Raw genomic sequence first — 22,695 nt, forward strand, 5'->3', positions numbered from 1 at the left:
TACCAGGCTGCATAGAGCACTTAGATGGCTGCCGATAAATCAGGTTGGAATTGAGTGCTGGTGTGGCTAGATCGAAGTCCAGATTTGAACCCTATTGCACATTTCAGCCCAAATTAATCTAAGAATACGATGGCGAAACCCAGGTCCTAACACCTTAGTAGGCAAAAAGGCCTACTTCATAAATGGATAAGAATTCCTCAGGATTTTATCAGAAATCTTTTCAAGGACTGCAAAGGCATTTAACAGCCATAATTTGTGCCAGAGGTGGAAATAGTACTAAATGGGACAAAAAAGTTTTTTTATTATATTTTTTAAATTTATTTATTTAATTTTTTTCCATTCAATAATTTTTTTTTAGAATTAGGTAGATGTAGATGATTAGTCAGGGTGTATTTTAACTTTGTCTTTTAAGAGCTATTGTATCCACTGTTCTGTGCTTATAGCCTACCAGTGAGTCTAGTTAATCAAAGAATTTGATTAGTAGGCTCAGTTTCAGAGGTTCAATTCCTTCTACGGTAACATTGTATGTCCCAAAGCTCTTCTTTCTGTGGACAAATGTAGCGCCACAATTTGTTACAAGGGATATTGGTGTCTCCTCTGCTTCTTCGCAGAATCTGCACATGCTGTGTTGGGTTATGTCAATCTTCTTTAAATGTCCATTTAGTTTGCAGTGTCCTGTTAAGAATCCTGTTAGAATTCACAATTTTTTCCTGCTTCCCTTGATACATTCTGTTACTTCTTTCCTTCCAAAATTTGTTGGGCGGTTCTTGGATTGTTTATGTCCACTGAGTGAGTTCCATTGTTCCCTCATTTTGTTTTTGTCCTTCTGTCTGAGGTACTCATTGATATTTGGGGTTCCTATGCAGAAGGGTTTGGGCCCTATCAGCACTATAGCAGCCCCTTTTCTTGCAAGAGTATCCACTTTCTCATAGTCCTGGGACCCAGCAGAGGCTGACTTTGTTTAGTTAGTTTGTTTTAGTTTATGTTTAGTTTGGTTTTGCAGGTCAGCACCATCTTTGAACTAATGATATCTTACCTTAGTGTTTGATGGCTGCTTGGCTATCTGACATGATAGCTATGCTTTTGTTTTTGTACCCTTTAGTCAAACTGAATTGAGTACATCTCTCGATTGCATAGACCTCACCTAAGATACTAGAGTATTTCCCATAGGTTCTGAGTATTTGGTTCCAGGACCAAATACTCATGTGTTCTAGATCCGTACGAATAGGTAATAAACATTTTGTTTTTAAATATCTTATTTTTACAATCAAACCTATTTTTGGTATGCAAAATATGAATAAACCTAAATATATTAAAATTGAAAGGTGGTGCGATTAATTTGTCCATCAGTGTATTATGGCCTGACGAATTTGGTTTTTGTGTGAAGAAACAAATAATTCTTAAATTATGTTCAGGCAAGTTGAAATGAAATAAAATCTATTATTATTATTATTATTATTATTATTATCATTATTTTTAATTTGTATAGTTTGGAAAATCTGCTGTTGTAACAGTGGATGAGTGGACGACTGTGAAGAAACCAAGCGAGAGGCTTCATGGCCGAGTAAGTGACACTGCATTAAAACGTTCGTCATTACCCCTTAATCTCTGAATTTCTCTAATTTACAACCGTATCTCAAAGGTAATTGAATTAACCCTGATTAATCGTATTTTAACGCTAATATAGGCTTTTGTTATTATTTCACCTGAACTTATTACGTAAATATTGAATAAATAACCTAAATGTTTTGGGTTGTTTGTATTGTTTGTTAATTTATTGTGTTAATCTTTTATTACCATAGTTGTTTTTGTTGATCAGCTCCTATTCGAATGGGCGAGTTCTCAGTGGTAATATATTTTCTTTTTCTTTTTTGTAGTTTTTGTTTTGTGTTGAATACTATTTGTATTAAAGCAATCATCAGTACCAAAAGAAATGATCTGAAGATCAGATCTTTTTATCAACTTGTTAATTTTTTTTAATATAATCTTATAGATGGAAGCTGAAGGAGTAACCCCGGCTTACATGGAGCTGGCGCAGGTAAAATTTGCCCTCCAGCTCTCTGAATATCAAAAAGACCAGGCGTTGAAGGACAAACTGCTCAATGGTATAAAACAAGGCAACATGGCGCCTTATTACAAAGAAGTAGGTTTTACTTCACCGTAGGCGTTAGCATTTTTACTCAGACATTTTCTTTTAGGTAACGAAAGACCTCCATTGGCCATTTGACAACAAACTGTACAACGAAATGGCAGCAGCTAACACTCTCAGGTTGGCAGAACTTGAGAAAGAACATGAAAATTCTGTAATCGACGATGAAGATCAAGTTTCTGGACTGTGGCAGGCTAAACTCGACTATCTTTGCTCGATAGGAGACAAAGAGGGTGCGACAGCTTTGGCCAATGGAAAACTCAATGACAAAACAGTCCCAAAAACGCACCGAATAGATGCTGTATGTGTTTAATTTTCTATCATATTCTAATGAATAACTAAATAATGAAACCAATTCTGTTTTTAGGTTTTCGCCCTGTTTAGATTATCATATTTTCATGGATGTGATATTAAAGGCATGTCATCTGCGATTGAAAAAGCAACAGAACTTATTGAAGGACAGGGAGACTGGAGTTCAAGAAACAAGTTGAAAGCTTATGAGGGTGTTTGGAGTTTTTCAATAAGAGATTATACCAGAGCTGCTCGGCTTTTTGTAGATGTTGTACCCACATTCGAATCATACGAGCTAGCTGATTTTGGAACGATAATCCGTTACACAGTACTCTCTTGTATGATCGCCCTGCCAAGATGCGAGCTCAAGAATAAATTAATGCATGCCGGAGTCACTGCACAGGCCCTTCATTCACAATATACACACTTGAAAGAATATTTCTTATCTCTATATGATGGAAGATACGCTGATTTTCTTGTTTCACTTGCTGAAATCGAGTCTTGGATGAAGAGGGACCCGCTTCTCCATCCGCATTACAGGCACTATGTACAAGAAATGAGGCTTAGGGCATACAAACAGATCCTTCAGGCCTATAGATCCCTCTCTCTCGACTACATGGCTCAGTCATTCGGTGTAACACCAGAATTCATTGAGAAAGAAGTAGCAAAATTTGCAGCTTCTGGTAGGCTGCAGTGTAAAATCGATTCTGTGGCACGGACTGTCGTGACTAGCGTTCACCTGAGTGATGAAGCAATGAGAGTAAAAGATGTCTCAGATCTTGACATGGACAGAAGTATGCTTTACAAAACTACTGTTAAAAGAGGGGATATTCTGTTGAACAGGTTGAAGAAATTAGCACGTGTGATGGATTTCTAATTATTTAGCTTATAATAATTTTTTTTTAAAATAACATTTCGTTTATATCTCATTTTTTTCGCTTTAAAAATAAATTTATTTTGTAAGTTGAATTATTTAATTTTAAATACCTTATATTTTAAATACATCTAAAGAAATGCTTGCAATTTCTCAATGCTGCCTTATGGACGATGGTATTTCAACTACGAGGTTATATAAACTCTCGGGGTGTAGATGGTTAGGGTTTGCGACTAGGTAAGCTAAGCTAGAAGTTTTGTCATCCCTGATCATCCTGCCTATTCCTGCTGGTGTAATGACATCAGCTTATTATTTTCTGAAATGGGGTTTATGACAAATCAATTCTACCATTCAGGGTATTTTTTCACGTTTTTACTGTTAACTTCTACCCTTTCCCTTTTTTTCCTTTTCTACCATACAATTTGCACTAAAAATATTAAAATTTGCATGATGATGTCAGAGACATCACCAACTATTAATTACCTTCTTTAAACTAGACTTCTTTTGGAGTCTAATACATATTCATTCATCATTGTCTAATACATACATTTTGAAAGGAAATAGCAACAAAATCATATAATTAAAAAAATATATACAAATTAATTAATCTTCATTAAGTTCATGATCTGAATTAAACTTGACAATGGTATACACTTCAAAGTTAGTTTCTGTAAAACTACAGCATTTATTGCTAAAAAATTTATGTACCTCGAAAAAACTTTACAATATCAACTGACTGATAGGAGCTTAAAATAATTGGATAGTCGAGTCCCTATATAACAACTTAATTGTTTTAATTTAAGATTTCATTAATTTACCTCAATTCAGTTAACACAGTATTTTTGACAAAGTTTTGTTAATTTCTGCTGTAATATAATTCCTGCTTATCCAGGGATTTCTGTTTTGTGATGAAAGGAAATAATCACCCTGCTATTTTAAAAGAAGGTGAAATTCTCAATTTTGGCATTTTTAAGGTTTACTAGGTTGGAAATATGAATGGGTACTGACAATGGCTATTTTTGTGTTTCAAATGAGTTTCTTCCACAACCAGACTACTTCAGAAAAATTAATTTTTCAGGAAAGGCAAAAAAACTCCATCCAGAAATTGTGGAATGAGGGCTTCCAATTTGAAAGATTACTATTTCAATTAAGAGAATTCTGTTGTTGGTATGTTTACAACTTTATTCCTGAAAAATTAACTGAAATCCGAATACATTTTAGGCTCCTGTCTTTTTCCTCCCATGTTCTTATCTGTCTAGTTTATTTTTCTAAATAATCAAAAATGTTTCAAATTTGCAACATATTTCAAATATGCAAATTTCAGCAATATTCTTTAAAAACAGTATAAAAGTTGAACCACCATACATTGGTATGATTTGGGTAAATATCTGATTGCTATTAAGTGTTAGCAAAAGGAATGTGCAATTGCATACAAATTCAGGCTCTAGTTAACAATAATATGCACTTTGTTATTATTTAAATAATTCTGATTGCATGATTGATATGCTCAATTGATAATAATAATTAATAAGCTCAACTCTACACATATTATATGCACATCCATCCACATATGTATAGAATTAAGCTTATGATTTGTGCAGTTTGCAGAAAAGAAAATGCAACACAAGATATCTACCAAATACTATAACATGTAACTAAACTAAAAACAAATATAACATGAAACTAAACTTATTGACTTCATCAGTATCAATGATGGAATATGAGTAACCAACGCTGTAACACTACACATTCATGCTAATAAATACATTCAATTATTTGCAACACAAGATATCTGTCAATTACAAGTTATACATTAAGTCGCCATTGTACAATAAAACAGCCCTGTTTCTTCCAAAAATCGAAACAGGCAACCATAATACTCGCTGCCGTGCCCAAGCATAATTATAATATCGGGTCGCATTCCTACACTCTCTCTATAAGGAGCCAAGTAACGATACCCTTCAATTAGGTGGGACAAGTCGAACAACCTTTCTCTGCATGCCGGACATATAAACAAATTTCGACCCAAAAGTAATCTTTTTGAAAAATAGCTCTTACTCACAGTTTGTTGTTTTCAACTACCGGATTTCAAGATTAAAGCTCATCATCGGGTTGAAGAATTTAAAACTACTTCTCTCGATACGAACTGAGTGAAATCGCCGAATCCACCGCCAACGCGACGCTGGGGGTGGCTGAATCCAATTGTTGCTTCTTTTAAAGTTAATTATTTTTACTAACAACTTATCAATAAATATTTCTTGATATTCATTGTTTTTAGATTTTTTATTTTTATTAATTAATACAGATTAATTACTAATGTAAAATTATTTTCTTACAGTATTTATTAAGATGAAATATTTAGTAAGAGCTACTTTTAGTAAAAAGCTAACGTTTTTCCCGTTGAGCGGCATTAAAACTAGCTTCCCATTGGAACGTCGGGTGTTGGAGGGGGATCGGCGCGGTTTCAACAGATCGTGTTCAGAGACGTGTTTGTATCTCCTTCAACCTGATGATGAGCTTATTGCTTTAAATATAAGTTTGAAGTCCGGCAGATAAAACAACAAACTGTGAGTAAGAACTTTCTTTTAAAAAAAATATTAAACAACATGCTCACTCCACCATTTATCATTTCCATTACATTAAGTGTCCGTGTGTCAACCATTGCATGACCTATTCATAATTGGGTGGGGATGATCGTTCTACAATTTTGAATTTTTCCTAACCAAAATTAAACTAATACTGGTCAAACTATTTTCATTATTTCATATCTATTTACTTTCTTTGCTTTACGGGCTGGATTACATGTACACATAGGGTTTTCTTTAAGAACTGCAGTCATGTCTTTTATAAGTTTCAGCAAATAAACCAAGGTAGGTGCTCGAAACAATACACAAAATAACAATAAATAGTATAAAAAATATTTAGAGATCATGAGAAGCAGTCTGGTGTGATTATGTTTAGAAAAACTAATCTATATTTCTTTAGTGGTCATAATTGACCATATTAATTATTCCAATAAATTATTCTTTTCATCTATAGTTTTTGGTTGAGATGAAAAATTAGTGTTACGAGCGGGATTCCAACCCACGACCTTCGGCTCAATACGCTGCTGCTCTAACCACTTGTGCCGAAGATCGTGGCTTCGAATCCCGCTTGTGACACTAATTTTTCATCTCAACTAAAAACTATAGATGAAAAGAATAATTAATTGGTTTAGAAAAACATTTTCTTATTCGTGGCGTTTCGATCTTTATTGAGATCATCTTCAGGACCTGGGATTTATAAAGATTGTTTAAATTATACATTTCACATCTTACATGTATTTGTATAATTTAAACAATGTTTATAAATCCCAGGTCCTGAACATGATCTCAATTAAGATTGAAACATTGACACGATAAAGAAAACGTTTTTCTAAACCTACATCATACCAGACCGCATCTCTCGATCTCTAAATAATAATTAATTAACGGTCACTAAATACCAAACACAATCTAAGCTTAATAACAATAAAACATACATCAATTTGCAAGTTTAGAGAATAAGACTGAAGAGGGGTATTGTATGGTATGGTAAGGTAATGGAATAAGGATACTAGGAAGCGGATTTCTAAGAATGGGTGTCTGATTTTGTTAATTATGGCTGTATGCCCGAATTGTTTAGTTCCTATCCAATTTGATTGTTTCTGGAGCCTAACTGAGCTTTTCCTAGCCTCTCCTTGTATAAATGTTTCCAGTGGAGGTAGGTTTAGCAGTGTTTCTAATGCATTTGTAGTTGTTCTCATTGTCCCTGTAACACAGAGGTTTGCTTGGTAGTCTTTGCATGCTGCCTAATGTTTGGGTAACTATATTTTGTTGAGCTTTACTCCACTGAAGAGGGGTTTTAGTCTAAAATTAAACCAGTGCTATACTGAAATTGGTAAACATACCCCTTATTTTTGTACAATACATTTAGAAGAAAAACTCCAAAAAAGATTATAACAAATTACAAATTATAATTGTAGGAAAATTTATTGTTAATGTAATATTATCAACATAATCTTTATTTTCATAAAAATACAAAAACAGTAACATTGAAGATAAAACATTATCACATTTAAAGACAAACTATTCCACAACACTAATTACAATTGTAATCTATAAATAAACATATTACTCTTCTAAAATGACATTCAAATATAAAATTTAATTAAATATACAATTAAACTATTTTATTATTAGTGAAATAATTGGCTTAAGTTTTCTATACACTCTTCTTGTACCTTTGTCAAAGAATTTTCGTAGCAGAAGTATTTTTCAAATGGTTAATAATTTTTATGACAGTCTACTTGAGTAAACATGTTGACATTTATAATGACATCTTTTTATTTCTTTTCACTATATTTTACTTATCATCATATTTTTTCACAATTATTTATTCATCCAACAGAGTTATCTGAATAGTCACTTTTTCCAAATGAAAATTCAATTTCTAACTTAATTTATTAATGAATATATGCTTTAAATCGTCCAAAGAGTCTTAACAAGAGGATAATTAAAAACGCTGTTCCAATAAGAGCTCCTAGCAATGCTAAAAATGCACTTAATGAGACTTCTGGCGATAGTGGCTTGCAATATGAACATAGTCCAGGCTAAAAAAAGGTAAAATAAAATAAAAATAAATAAATAACGAAAGAAAGAAAAGACCAACAAATAAATAACAAACATAAATAAACTATTACCCAGCCACCGTTGTCAGCAATCCAGCTGGCCAATTCTTCCTCGACTGCAACTGACATGGCTTCTACTAGCGAAGTCATGTACTCAGGGTGGCCTCCACGAACACAGTCAACTGCAAGTCCTCCAGCAATTGCATACAGAGAAACAACGGTGGCCCATGTTATCGGACCCTGGCATAATTCCTTAGCAACCGCTGCCAGTCCACTTGCAAGGGCCTTTTCAGATGCAGCAGCGCCTCCCGGTAAAGTTGAAATCTGCCGGCCTACATTGGTATATACCTAAATCATAAAAATTAGTTACAATCTGTACGCCAAGAATTTATTTATATAGACAGCATAAAGTATATGTGAAAATAAGAGGGAAAACAGAAATTGAAAATCAATAATTTCAAATCAACATCTTGTTTAAAACATTAAGCATTTCATTTATATTTGCATTTCATAGTTCAGATTCCAATTCTCAGTTTTATTGTACCAGTTATTATTATCAATTATCAAAAGTCAAATATTACAAACTTGTTTCATTTAAGAGCATAGAATTTATTTTTTTTTAAATTTTTTTTTTTTTTTTTTTTTTTTTTTTTTTTTTTTTTTTTTTTTTTTTTTTTTTTGTAGAGACTAGTGTATTATCTATCATAAGATTGAATTTCATTACAACAAAAAACGAGGTTTTTTTTCCAAAGTAACAATGGGATTTTTCCAATCATGTTTCGAATTTTATTTTTATTTTTTATTTTTTACAAAGCCTGTATTGCTTTTGCCAGATTATTTTTAAATACTTTTATGACAATATATTAACATACATAACATATTGGATATAAAACTATGATCCAATGATGACTGCTGATTCTGATCTGCTCATTCTTAACACACACAATGTTAATAGCCAAGAAAATCAATACTAGCATGACTTATTGATATTAGTAGATCAGATATTTGGTCTTCAGAAGCAAAAACAACAATTTATTCCTTGCAGGCTTTAGTTTAGTTAGCAAATGTTAGTGTTTTGGGTTAGACCTAGAAAAATTTATACACCAACACAAATTATGAAAATTAGCCTTCTTTATTTTCAAAACACTCTTTTGGTCAGTTTTTAAGTTTAATTTTAGTGACAGACTATAATAATTATAAGGAATAATATCCAACATAAATTTAAAAAAAAAGTTTGTACAAGGTACATTAGGTAATGTTAAACAAACAAATAAGTCATATTTCTATTTCATCTTGTTTATAATTTAGAACATAATTACATTGCAACACTTTTTTTTGTTTAATGGATCTTTAGATTCTAAGGTTAATACCTGCTATAAAAGTAGAGATTGCATATGTTCAAAGCTAAAGTCAAAAATTGGTCTAATCAATTTTATAAGTGCTATTCTTGTTCTGGTTTTGCGATGGCATCCTAACATACATTGAAAAAGACTACTGAAATACTTTTATAAATAACTGTTTCATATTTAGAAATACATTTCTCAGATAAGATAAGTAGATCCAATTTATAGTTGAACGATTATGCAATGAGATATTTTTAAGACTTTTAACATGTCATCTAAAGGTTTGCAAGGTGATGATCCTGAACATTTGTTTTCCTATCTTCACTGTTTTGGTCTGTCAGACGCACCACTGAAGTTGCGACAAGCCAAAATGTGTCTGATATCACAACTCACCCCACAGACCTTAACAAAATCTCATAATTTAAAAAATATATTTTTAATCTTTAAATTTGGTTAATTGATAGTCAATTTGACAAGTGTTCAATATTATGACCAAGAGTTGCAGCACATTTTATTAATTATTTTTTGTTAAATTCATACCAAGAAAATTTTGCAAATTTTAAAATGGATAACTTGAGACCGTGCTTAAAACAGCTATTACAGACAGACTTTAAAGAAATTCACATTGCTGTGTCGACTACGATTAGCCGTGCCAATAGTTCGTTTAAAACGTGGCCGGAATAAGGATTTGATTATTTACAAATGGGAAAGATTTAAATACCAGAGGAAACACCTGTTGCGCATATGATAAACTGCTGAAATAATTCAGGCCCAGTTAATTGCCGCGTATAAATAATTTATCTTAGGCACTTAAATCGGGCAAGGTATTATTTGAAGTCAAATTTATCGGTGTTCCTAATTAGACTTTATACATATGTTGGACGTTTCGTTGTGTGAACAGGTCGGGAATTTTAATCAGTAGAGATGTTACTGGAGAAACAGCATGCTGAGCATAACCACAATTGTCTCATAAAAATCTGAACTATGCTGAGTCTGTTTATGTACAAACCAAAAACGTTCCCGTAAAAATTAGGAAAAAAAGACATTCTCTTATCTGGATTATCGTTATTGATGGCCGTTTTAACCATTCTGAATCACGGCTTTCGTGAATAGAAAGTTTGGCTTTGGTTGTACACTTAGAAGCGGCAATCTTCGTGATTTAAAAAGGAAAAACTTTCAAAATGGAGAAATCGGGGTTCTACATAGTTCAGCAGCGGAAGAACATCCCTTCTTCAGATTGGAAACTTCCTTTTAGAAAACCTCTGACTCAAACTTTATCTAAACTGCTCAAAAATGAATAGGGATATTTGTAATTTATTCTTATTCTATTCATTTTAATTAAATTATGTGTTCTTGTTAGTTGGATTTAAAAAAAATAGAAAATACAAACCAAAAGCAAACAAATATTAATCCTTATTTTTAATAACGGATATACTTAAGAAGATGAAGAATGAAATGATGAAGACTATGATTACTCATTTTGTAAACAAACACCTTTTCTCGTCTTTTCTCCATTTCAATCCAGTGGTATTTTCTTCAACCACGGAAAGACATGATCTTGAACCAGAAGTTCGCAATACTATTGTGAGAATGAATCATCGAGGTCACCGGCAAATGGATATCAAAGAGGGAGTTGGCGTTTCTCAGACGTGATCTCAGCGCATTACGACTCTGAGGGAGGACAGAAATATTGTCATTGCTGGGAGACGGATCCCTTTCCATTGTGCCAGCCAGACCCCAAATGAATTACAAAATGTTTTGGCAAGCTTTGCCAACAGAAACGATTCGTAATCGTTTGTGAGAAGTTGGCCTCCATCGCATGCCCCTTTTGAGACGACCTGCAGCAACAGCCCACAACCATCAACTTAAGTGAATATGGTGCAGCAAGCGCCTAGAAGTGAAACCAATTGGAACGCTGCTAGTTTACTGATGAGTCGCGTTGCTGTACAGTGATTGCAGGCGCCGAGGAGTCTACAGAGAACAGGAGATGCGTACAACGCCCCAGTTCCTGCTCCCTTCAGTGCAATTTGTAGAGGTGGTGTAATGGTCTGGGCTAGGATTTACACTGGAGGACGAACTGGACTGAAGGCAATCTCATCTCTTTCCGTTATGTTCAAGAATAGGAATACATCCCTCAAACCAGGGATCTCATTGGCAGGGATTCTCAATTTCTAGATGGCAATGCCCCAGACCTCATAGAGGCAGAATTGTTCTTCAATGTTTAGAAATCCTGGGAATTTCCCATCTGCTCCTTCCCCATTGTCACCAGACCTTTATCCCATTGAGCGGATGCTTGCAGAGAAGGGTTTTCGATCACCATACAACTGCGTACAGCGTTGCAGCAACTATGGAGTGCAATTCCTTATGAAATTGTGATACCCTTATTAACAGAATGCATAACAGGTGCACAGAGATTTTAGCTAACGGAGGACATTACACACGGTATTAATTATTTTAAAACATTGCTGTATCCAATAAACAAAATTATGGAATTCTTTAGAGGCCTTTTATTTTATTATTCTTCAAAATCCCTTAATTAAATTTTCCTTCAGTAAAACATAATAATTTCTAATAAATTTTAATGCAATTGATAATGAAAATAAAATAAAAATGTTAGGGAAAGTAAATACTACAAAATTGTCAATACCCCTATTCATTTTTGAGCAGTTTAAATAAACAATCAGAAGGAACTTTTAGATTGTGGAACATTTTATAAAATGTTGTTAAAAACCTAAGTATAACGTTTGTATTATCTTATCTTTATAACTTGTTACTAGCTTTATCTATTGATATCATTTTATAAAATCACTAGGCTTAATGCACCTGTACAATCAATAGTTGACCTACCTATACCATATTTCTTATTTAACATACACCGCAAAATATTTAGTCAAGGTACAAACCTTAGGATGGAGTCTTTCCAGTTCGGTCCCTATACTAATCAGATCCGGAAGAACTTGCCTGACGACATAACCGCCTGGAAGTGACGCCGTGCTTCTGAGTCTTTGCAAACCGCATTTCTTCGTAAACACACCGCTTCTTTTCAGTCTTGAGCTAATTGAACCATCAAATTAAACCTTTTGGAAGAAATTTTTTCTTGGCAAGTACTAAACACTAATCACCGTATATATTGAATGCAGAGTGCTCTGCCTTGGGACACTATCTCTGCCTGGGCTGCCGAAGATCCCCAGCCGAGAGAATGGGAAAATTTCCGAGCTGTGAGGCCTACGTTGGAAAATCGTCTTGAGATGGGTCGAGGGCCGAGGAGTGTGGCTGGAGACGAGAGCTTCCTTCGGCCCGCCCCCGAAGGCCTAGTAGCCAGAAAGCTGTCCTCACCTCCACCCGCATCGCTGCAACATAAAACGGAAGTCTGGTGAAATGTTTGACAAACCATTAGGACCGACTAGCTTCGTTGTACAACACAACGAATCAGCCACTTCTAAAATTTTATCATATACATAATGTATTCAATACAGCATCCGGCCGTCGTAACTCGTCACTGAAAAATATGGGTGAAGAAATGAGCATGATATAGTAAATGGGGGGGGGGCGAATGGATACATAGATGGCTGTATGTATGTATATGGCTGATTAACTCGAAACATAACAGGACGATTATAATGTAAACAAAAAAAATAAATAGATGTATAGGTAGTTGTGTAGTGACCATGGACCAAAGACTAATAGTAGTTGTATCAATGGTATAATACCTCACATTACATCTGATCATAAATCATGTTGAAAAAATGAAAGTAACATGATTAAACATTTAGTGTTTCGCAATTGCACGTTAAATCATCTCGTATTTTCATGTTTGTCTTCCAGAAATAGGCAAGGTAACAACCGTGATTTCTAGTTTGCCCGGGGTACTTTTAGGTAAGAACACATTCGTTAACCAGATCGGAATTTTTATAGGGACACGGTCCAAGTTCATTTTAGATTTATTAAGCTTCATGTCAAGTTAGAAAAAACCTCTTTTTGTCCTAATTAAAACGTCTATTTTTCATTTATTAAATAAAGTGCTCAATTTAAGAGTCCGTGCTTCGTTTTTAATTTATATTTAGATTCGTAGCATTTTTGTGAATTGTGGTTTATTTTTTGGATCGTGCTTACCTTTTTCAGTGTGTTCATTTATCTGCATAAATTTCCTGAACCTAGCAATCACTAATATCTGATAAAAAAAACACCACTACAATTGAACATATACAGAAAACCACAGTGACGGACATAGTACACAAATTACCCCATGGATGCAAAATGGTAGCAGTAAAATACATAACACACAGACACAGATTAAAACCAGTGCCACTTACTACTACTAAAGAGATTTACGAAAGCAAACTAAACGCAACAATAGTGATAGTGTGAATAGGTTTGGATTTAGAAATTGCTAGGGTTGGGTGCTGAAATGACCTAGCTGTTGACAGCCCAGCATCGCTTTTTGGATGTTTAAGACTACTGCCAACTCCCGAAGTGGGTGATTTATTGTAAATTGCATAAGCTGCCAGTGGACTGCGAGAAGTGATAGGTTCAACTCTGAACATGTGTGTGTGTGGTGTGTGTGTGTGTGTGTGTGTGTGTGTGTGTGTGTGTGTGTGTGTATTTGTGCTTATGTATTTTAGCGAATAAGACTGTTGTGAAAAATATTGAGTAGTTTTCTTTAATGTGTAACATCCCGCGATCACACTAGAAATATAAATACAGGTATCGTTTTGTGAATTAAGCTAGCTCGTTTTTGATTGAGTTTATGAGATAATACATAATCTTTCAACATACATAAATTATTTTTATCTTTTATTTCTGAATAATACAAATACCTTCAACCCATTAGCAGAACTACAATCACACTACAACACTGTCTATTTAATTTGGACTAACGTCGCTAGCACTGTCACAGTTACAGACCAACTAGTTACCAAGAAAGGTTTGAGGGAATCCATCGGGATTTGAGGATTTATAGTGGTTGGGAAAGTTTTATGAAACTTCCTGTATCAGGAGCGAATTAACAGGAAGGATCCATGGTAGTTTCGTTTCTGAGGAATTTCTGAGGATAATGAATTGGGCAGTTTGGATGCTATGGACTTTGGAATATTTGGATGAATCGCACACTTCCAGTCGGCTTAAAACTAAGGTACTTTTATTTGTGAAGGGTAAATCTGAGCGTTTATCAAGAAATCGTAAAAGAGCCGTGATTCGTTTGTCGATGTACACTTTTAGAGGAGCACCTTGCCCGCTGTTGAAAGGGAAGTATTGAATTGAAGTAGATAGGGGGGCAGTCCTTTTTGCGGAGAGTGAAGGTTATGTGAGTGAATTTTTTGTGTTTAAACTTTGGTTCTTTCCATACAAAAGGCTCCAGTAATGTGAGGTGATGTTGAAGGTTTCGAGTGGAACCGACAGGATCAGAGTTACCTCGTTATCAGAGCTGATTTTGAGAAGGTTGGTTAGGGATCACTAGTAAGTTCGAGATCAGGGATGCGGTCAACAAAAAACAAGTGAGTTTTGTAACTTATGCCAAGCTTTCAAACTTATTGAGGTAGTCATCAGGGCTCTACAAGTAATAACAACATTTATAATTAATAACATAATAATAATAAAAATAAGTAAGAATAATTCTTAGATAACAATGAATAACTACTCGTCACAATATTAAAAGTAAAATTTTATAATATTGTGATGAGTAAGTTATCCATTGTTGCCTGAGAATTATTGTTACTTATTATTTATTAATTATAAACGTTATTCTTACTAGTAAAGAAGACCTCAATAAAGGTTGAAAGCTTGGCATAAGATACAAAACTTAAATAATTTCCCTTTTTTATTTTTGAATAATTTTTTAATTAATTGTATTCATAATATTGCTTCTGCACAACAGATGAAAGAAACCTAAGGGGATTTTCGCCACTGTTTTATTTTACGAAGGAGGAAAATAGTCGATCAGGGAGTAGCGGTGGTGAAGAGGTTTAAGTCCGAGCTTTGAAAAAACTTTATTTAAAGAACAAAAACTTCAACATAAGTGGAATGATAACAAACTAAAAGCCTTAATAGATTTTCTTAAAAAAATCCACGGTCCAATTGCGAGATAGCCGAGATACTTGCTGTATTTCAGACAGAAATAAATTCCACTTACCTTTTAAATTTAGGTAGAACGTGGGAGAATTAAAAAAAAAATTTCAAACTATATTTTTTATAATTTACGTTTTTTGTGCTATAGATTATAAAACGCATACTTTTTTTACGTGTGACTATCGTAGGGTAAGCTAAAAGAAGCTATCAGGGGCGGACTCGTCCCAAAGTTTAACCTCTTGAAGTTAACTTTGATCAAAAGGGCCAGTTTAGTTAAGTATCTATCAAATGGAATACAATGACAAGCTATTTACGTTAGTGATTAGAAGTCAGTGACTAAATTAGTCAGTCTTACTATAAAGTCAATATTTTCATCTTGATGTTTTTATTTTTTTATGGAAATAGAATTGTGAGATGTCTCCGTGTGGTCTGCGGGGTGCCGTACTTGTCCCTTTGTCTTTTCAAAAATGTTCAAAACAGAAGTAAATTAAAAAAATCTTATGAATCGACCTACAAGACTGATGGTATTACTAAATTTGCCTAACTGAAATATTAATATTGTTATGAATGAATATTTATTTATTTACATGATTTGTGTACAATACATACATCAACAGTAAGGAAAATATCGTAGCACTACAAATTCCTACTACAATACGACTTAAATAAGTACAGAAAATTTATTTAGCATGCAAGATTTTATCGTGGAAAAATGTGTATAAAAAACCATAAACAGAAGGATTAACTTAATGAATAAATAAATAAATAGGTAGAAATACATTTAAGATAAATAAATAAATATTGTTATGATAGGCAATATCAATTTCTAACTAGACTAGGTAACAATTCAAGTACATAATGCTTAATTCGATTGTTTCCATTTAGCTGACGGGGTCTGCCCCAATGGGGAAATCGGATTTTTGGAGCCCCCATAAACCTAAAAAATTCTTTGGCCGCGTTATGTATTTCCTCCTTTATCTATCCCATGTTGTATTGGCATGCAACTGTTATGAATTGAAATGTAATAAAAATGAGCTATATTAATATTTGTTTGGCTAGTGAAATTCTATGCTGGGCACGCTTATAGCAATTTCGGCTTATCTACGGTCTTAAATATTAATAATTTGTCGGATACCGTTATTCCAGACTCTTTTCTGAGCAAAGGAGGGCGTAATCGAATTCTGCTTTGCCTTTGGCCACAACATTATTTATGTGCGCTAAAATTTGAGTCGAGTGCTATAACTACGTAGGTTACCGCCATTGACGAACGGACATTCCCTCAAGTGAAATATTATGGGAGTGGAAATGATGAATAGCGATATATGTAATTTATTCTTATTGTGATAATTTTTCATTAAATTATCCGATATATTCTTATTAGTTGGATAAAACAAATTGGAAAATACAAACCAAAAATGTCAACCCTTATTTTCAATAACGGATTTACTTAAGAATAGTAAACATGAAGATTACTCATTTTGGTAATAAACCCCATTTCTCGTCTCGGCTTTAGCCTGATTTCGAGGGACTGGAAGTGGAGACCTATTGATTAGTAGTGGAACTCAGCACATTACGACGCTGAGGGAGGACAGAAAAAGCTGCAAGACGGACTCTTTCCATAGTGCCAGCCAGATCCTAAGTGAATTACAAGATGTTTTGGCGTGGTCTTTATCAACACATACAATCGTAATCGTTGTAGTAAGTTCGCCTCACATAGTGTGCCCCTTTGATGTATGTATGTCCACGCTATAGAGGTTCAACAAGAAACCGGTTTAATTCGCAGTGGAGGAAAAACTATCTTCTGAATCAACCCCCTAAACCCTTTATAAAAAACCTATTAGCATTAGTGATTACTGATAATGAACCGAGTCGTTTTCTTTCAGGACCACGCAATGGTAGTTCGTTAATAACGCGGCTAAAATTGCTGCACTTGGTGAGGGACATATCGACTGAACTGATGGTTTATTCTTTATATTTCCATCTAGAATTATTTAATGAAAATATCGTGTTTTCATTTAACAATCGTTGAATAAAAATCTCAAATCTTGTTATATGTACAGACTGAAAGTTCCACTAAGTTTTCGGTATAAACGGCAATATAATTATTATTTTAATTATACCAACTTTAATTTTTAAAAACTAAACAGAAGTGGGATTTATCAATCTACGAGGGAAATAAAAAATTGAATGTATCGCCTTTATTCAATTGGCATCATCACGTTGTGCTATCTACAATCAAACAATTTTCCTTAATTCTAATAACAATTTATCTTAAAAATATTATTACACAACTAATAAACCTTTGCAACAAAGTTAGACTTAGATTTTTTGTATCTCGAGGTTTTTCTTATTTCCCTCGAAAGATTGATGTTCTTTGGTGATCCACAACACGTTAAATATTGGGTTGTCCGGAAAATAATGCAGGATTTTGGTATTAAACAAAAAAAAAGAAACTAGTTACTTTAAAGCAATGTTCTTTAATCAAAATAATTTCCCATACTCTCAATACATNTATATATTATATAATAATATTTAAAAAAATAAGTTTAAAATTTTTTGCATGAAGAACATACAAGAAAATTTTTACCATTCCGAACACAATTCTGCTTAAAAGTCACGGCATTACCATAACAGCGCAAGTAGCCTTGTAGAAAAATTAAGATCTTATTGTTACAACATTGTTTCATTCTAGACAATAATGCTGAAGACGTGAAAACTAACTTATTAAAAGTTAACATATTTCACTATTGCAAATTTTTTAACGTACAGGTATATTTAAAATATCAAAGTAACGCTCAGGATTTTGTTGGTGTTCCCTATCTGCCTGTCCACGCCGTTTTGGTCTGACAACGTAATCTCCATTACGGTTTGTGTCTTTCAGCAACCACAATTTGTGACGTTGACCGGAGGACTGTCAGAGTCAAATTGTTGGACTTACTCTTGAATGACTTGCACCATACATGTCGTAATAACAGATCTATCGCAGGAAATTGCTAAATTAGTTATTGGCCCTGTTTTAGAAACCATTTGATTGAAGATTTAAACAAAAACCCATAGAATAACTTTACGAGCAATCCAGTTGGTCCGTTAATATGCAATGACCTACAAACACTGTTCTTAAAAAAGTTTTCTCTAACGAATGCCACTCAAAGAACTCAAAAACTCAAAAAAGACTTGATTGAGAGGAGAATAATTTAAAAAGCCAATATATAACACGGGCCTGTTTTTCGACCGTAAATCTCCCCGACTGGGACTAATTGAGAAGGAGAAACAGAGTTTTGAGATTTCAAGAATAATAAAAGCCCGAGGACTGTTGCCGATGTTTGAGTTCTGGTGTCGTAGAATTAACGAGGTTGAGTATGCAACTTGAATAATTAAGGCACATGTGGCAGATTGCACAAATTACCATTCTGATTTTGGTCATTTCTCAGTATACTTGTTTTAAAAGCATATTTTCTTAATATTTTCAAATAGAAAAAATTTCAAATTAAAATGAAGCAAAGGACTTTATTGAATTTATTACTTTTTAATTTAAGACGGTAATTATTTGTCCTAAAAATTTGGCGCAATGTCTACAGCTTTCTGTCTACCATTTCCTTAATTTTTATCGCTTATAATTAATTTTATTTAATTATCATGTACTTTTATACTAATTAACTGAAATCAGTTCAACTGCTTTAGAACGATTATGGCGGCGAATCTGCTAAGCTATTAACGACCCGAAGAATACCAGAAGTCAGCTTCGTTTCGTTCGCCTTACAGCCAAGCGCGACTTCTCTTCTGGTTTCTGAGTGAGTGGAGAGGGAGAGGGAGAGGGAGAGAGGGAGTGGGAGAGGGAGGGAGGGAGGGAGGGAGGAAGGGNACCGAGAGAGAGAGGGACAGAAGGAGAGACCGAGAGAGAGAGAGAGAGAGAGAGAGAGAGAGAGAGAGAGAGAGAGAGAGAGAGAGCGAGAGAGAGAGAGAGAGAGAGAAGTGTAATTTGATAGACCAGTATCAAGCAAGGTTAAAACGAATTTAATTAAACCGTTTATAATTTTCATGTTTGACGCAAAACGAAAATATTGTTTTGAACGTTTGTCGTAGCCAGGTGTGATATGCAAGTTGTCTTGTAAATCGATACATACACAAAAATAGGTAATTTAAACGTTTGTTATTCTACAAGAATAATATATCAAATTGTTGATCACTACCATTATTTTGTCAAGAGTTGGCTATGCAATACTTGTGGTCCAAGACAAAAACATACAGCTTCAGTATTATGGTACTATCCAATATGATTAAAAGGAGTGCAATAGTTCCTTTAGTATACATCTATAAAGATAATATATTCTAGATGTTTGAAATGGAGTGAAATGATGGGTTATTGTAATGAGGATAGGCTGGTATGTGAGATTCGTTTCGCGATAATTTTTTGAGGTTAAAAGTTGTTTTAGGTCAGCTCAAGATTCCCAAGGAAAAGTGTTAAGAATCATAACAAAAATATGGAAAGCCACATATACTGTAATTATAATTTATTAAAACTTACTGTCTTTTTTTGTTTTCAACGATTATGATTTTTAACTATGTTTTACTGGTTTAAATCAATGGTTTTACTATGATTTTTGCTTACTTCGATCTATTTATTTTATTTCAAACGGGTTCCTCCAGGAACTATTTAGACTGTGCAGTCAGGCCGCACGGCTTAGCGCATTAGTTAAAATTAAACGACTTGCACTGCTCGTCGACCACAGAAAAGGAAGCTAGATCAATTAACAGAACCTGGTCGTTCTGGCATAATTCGAAAATACGGTTTCATTTTTACACCTACCTTACGACGATACGGATGGTCGGCCTGGCCATACTCGACTGAGCGATACTGATATTTTGTCAACAGTGACAGAAAGAGGGCCGGGAGGGGGGCGATACGAAAGAGAATAAGAGGTGTTTCAAACGTATCGCCGTCCTCCCCGTGGTATCTATCGATAAGGCCGATTTCACCTATGCTTGCATTCTACTGCACGAACGCCCAAGGCGTAAAAAGAGCCTCGTAGTTTGTTATTTGCCATCTCGCTTGAAGAAATATCCATTTTGTTTTCCTTTTTGTGTTATGATAACTTTCCACCATTGTAAAGAGTGACCTACATGTAGGTTTAACTATTGAAAAGTTGAAAGTTATAATAGTATGGTTATGATTTATTTTTCAGACATTCCGTATGCTAAAAACCTTATATTCCCCACAGTGGTTTAGTTGTCAGTTCTCTTTGTACGTTTAATTACTCTCTTTGAACACCATTTCCTTTCTTAAGTTCCTAAGCACACTCTCTCTCTCTCTCTCTCTCTCTCTCTCTCTCTCGTTCTCTTTTCTCTCGTCGCACTGTTTTCTCTCTCTCTTTCTCTCTTCCTTCTTTTATCTTTTTCTTTTTCATTCCCTTTCTCTCGCTTTTCTAAGTACATTTCTCTTCTTAATAAATAATAATGAAACGAACATATCGTTTTCAAACATTGAACTTCTCTGCTTAAGTTAAAATCTCTTTCTCTCGCTATATTCCTCTCACTCCCCTCTCCTATTTCCATTCCCTTGATAAGTTCCTATTCTCTTAAGTTATATCTTTCTCCCTCTCTCACTCTCTTTCTCTCCTCTCTCTCTCTTTTTCTTTACCACTCTCTCGTTTTTTAAGCCCACTTCTCTTCGTAATAACGCGTGTATATCATATTCAAACAATGAATTTCCCTTTTTAAGTTCTCTTTATGTGTTTCTTTCTCTTGCTCTCTCCCTCCCACTCACCTCTCTCGTTTCATTTCTCTTAACTTTTCTCTTTCTCTCTCTCTCTCTCTCTCTCTCTCTCTCTCTCTCTCTCTAACTCCATTTCATTCTTCCTCACTTGCTTTCCTGGTCTCATTCTCTTTTTCTCTCTCACTCTCTCCTTTTTTTTTTGCAAAGAATTCTTTCCCCTTAGTTAAGAATTCTTACCTCGCCTTCTGTAAGTTCATTTCATTTTTTAAGTTTCTTTTTTCTCTCTCTCACTCTCTCTCTCTCTCTCTCTCTCTCTCTCTCTCTCTCTCTCTGTCTCTCTGTCTCTCTCTCTCTCCATCTCTCCCTCTCTCCCTCCCTCCCTCTGACCTTTCTCAATATCCTACCTCGTCTCCTTTTTCTCTCGTGCTCTCTCACTATCACTCACACACGCATTCCCTCTGACTTCTTAGATTTTAAACTATATCTTCCTCTTACCACTGTTTCTATTTATATCTCTATAAATGTCACTTTTTAGATCTAATCTTTTAACAAGTAAATCTCTCAATCCTATCCGGTAGATATCGTCATAATCTAATTAGTAATTAATTAAAAATGACAGCTTCCTTCTAAGAATTATATTTATATCTATAGGATAATAATATAAAGAAAAGTTTATAATAAATCGTAAATACAATTGTCAATTTTTTAATAACTTTACTAAACATTTTTTTGCTTGTATGAAAATGAATGATACATTAATTTCTAACTTTCGATTTCTTAGTTGAGCGGTTGATGCATTTTACATAAAGAAAACAATGTTTATTTTACCGTTAAAATTTATATACATGTATTTTTGCACTTTTCTTACACTGTACATGTCTATCCCTTTTTTGTCTTTGTTATTTCTATGTGTTTAAGAAATGTGTTTTTCTTAGTAAAAGGACACGTAGGACACTTCCATATACATCCTATGATAAATACTGAAATTTTTTAAACGACGATCAAGCACAACCAAATTTAACAACTCTATTAATTTATACTAAGATTGATTTAATATTATAATAATAATAAGTAATAAAGAACAAGGTTGAAGTTATAGAAATGGTTTGAGGCGGGATGAACAGGACACTTGTAAAACATGTTCTACTCGCATAAGTATGTATAATTAGAACTTCTCTGCGTAGAACTAGCTTTTTCCAAAAAATGAAGGTCGAATTTATACGGGTATATCATGTGGGCCCGTGAAAGTGAATACTACCGTAAGAGTATTATCGCAGAATATGTGTCATTATGGTTAATAAATAAGCAATACTTTCACGGCTCTTGATTAACAGAATGAAAATGAAATGATTAATGAAATTTTAAACTGAAAGAAAAATTATATATTCAAATAAATATAATTTAGCGAGAATAAACGTAATTATCCATGTTATTATTAAATTAAACTTCGCACAATTTATAGACCACGCAGTCTTAAGAAGTTAAGAATAAACATGGTCTCGCCCTTTATGTCGCCGAAGAAATAAATAAATTTCCATTACGTGACTAACTTTGCTCTAATCAGCAATAAGCTGCTCGCCTTGATTTATCGTGCAATACATTGTTCAATTAAAG

The 22,695-nt window shown here is 34.0% G+C and overlaps 2 protein-coding genes across 5 annotated transcripts in view; one reads left to right on the forward strand and one right to left on the reverse strand.

The window, feature by feature from the left end:
* The first annotated feature begins 1,529 nt into the window (after positions 1-1,529).
* LOC106665880 (26S proteasome non-ATPase regulatory subunit 6) lies at positions 1,530-3,383 on the forward strand. Of its 3 annotated transcripts, none has more exons than XM_014392684.2 (5): positions 1,530-1,642; positions 1,803-1,848; positions 1,994-2,143; positions 2,199-2,450; positions 2,517-3,383. In XM_014392684.2, the coding sequence occupies exons 2-5, from the start codon at positions 1,831-1,833 to the stop codon at positions 3,315-3,317; spliced, it is 1,221 nt and encodes a 406-aa protein (XP_014248170.1). In that variant the 5' UTR covers positions 1,530-1,642; positions 1,803-1,830; the 3' UTR covers positions 3,318-3,383. The 3 variants fall into 3 exon arrangements, with proteins under 3 accessions (XP_014248170.1, XP_014248169.1, XP_014248171.1); XM_014392683.2 differs by having other exon boundaries at positions 1,533-1,642; positions 1,820-1,848; positions 2,517-3,382; XM_014392685.2 differs by lacking the exon at positions 1,803-1,848 and having other exon boundaries at positions 1,541-1,642.
* A 3,955-nt stretch (positions 3,384-7,338) lies between these two features.
* Positions 7,339-22,695, reverse strand: part of LOC106665808 (bcl-2-related ovarian killer protein-like) — a 78,424-nt gene continuing 63,067 nt past the window's right edge. The window contains exons 1-5 of one of the 2 annotated variants that reach the window (XM_014392540.2): positions 20,176-20,233; positions 12,428-12,655; positions 12,209-12,359; positions 8,035-8,310; positions 7,339-7,944 (exon numbers count right to left, since the gene is read on the reverse strand). In XM_014392540.2, coding sequence (XP_014248026.1) covers positions 7,798-7,944; positions 8,035-8,310; positions 12,209-12,359; positions 12,428-12,655; positions 20,176-20,207 — 834 coding nt within the window. In that variant the 5' untranslated portion in view covers positions 20,208-20,233 and the 3' untranslated portion in view covers positions 7,339-7,797. Of the gene's footprint in view, positions 7,945-8,034; positions 8,311-12,208; positions 12,360-12,427; positions 12,676-20,175; positions 20,234-22,695 lie in introns of those variants that run through there. The other variant, XM_014392541.2, reaches the window with a different exon arrangement.

Source organism: Cimex lectularius, unplaced genomic scaffold (genome assembly GCF_000648675.2).
Source record: "Cimex lectularius strain Harlan isolate CLEC.00 unplaced genomic scaffold, Clec_2.1 scaffold197, whole genome shotgun sequence".
Lineage (NCBI taxonomy): Eukaryota > Metazoa > Arthropoda > Insecta > Hemiptera > Cimicidae > Cimex > Cimex lectularius.

Bases quoted from the DNA above. Each gene is read 5' to 3' on its own strand.
- LOC106665880 (XM_014392684.2), top strand. The intron at 2,144-2,198 runs GTAGGTTTTACT...ATTTTCTTTTAG, and splicing joins TGGCGCCTTATTACAAAGAA to GTAACGAAAGACCTCCATTG. The intron at 2,451-2,516 runs GTATGTGTTTAA...TTCTGTTTTTAG, and splicing joins AAACGCACCGAATAGATGCT to GTTTTCGCCCTGTTTAGATT.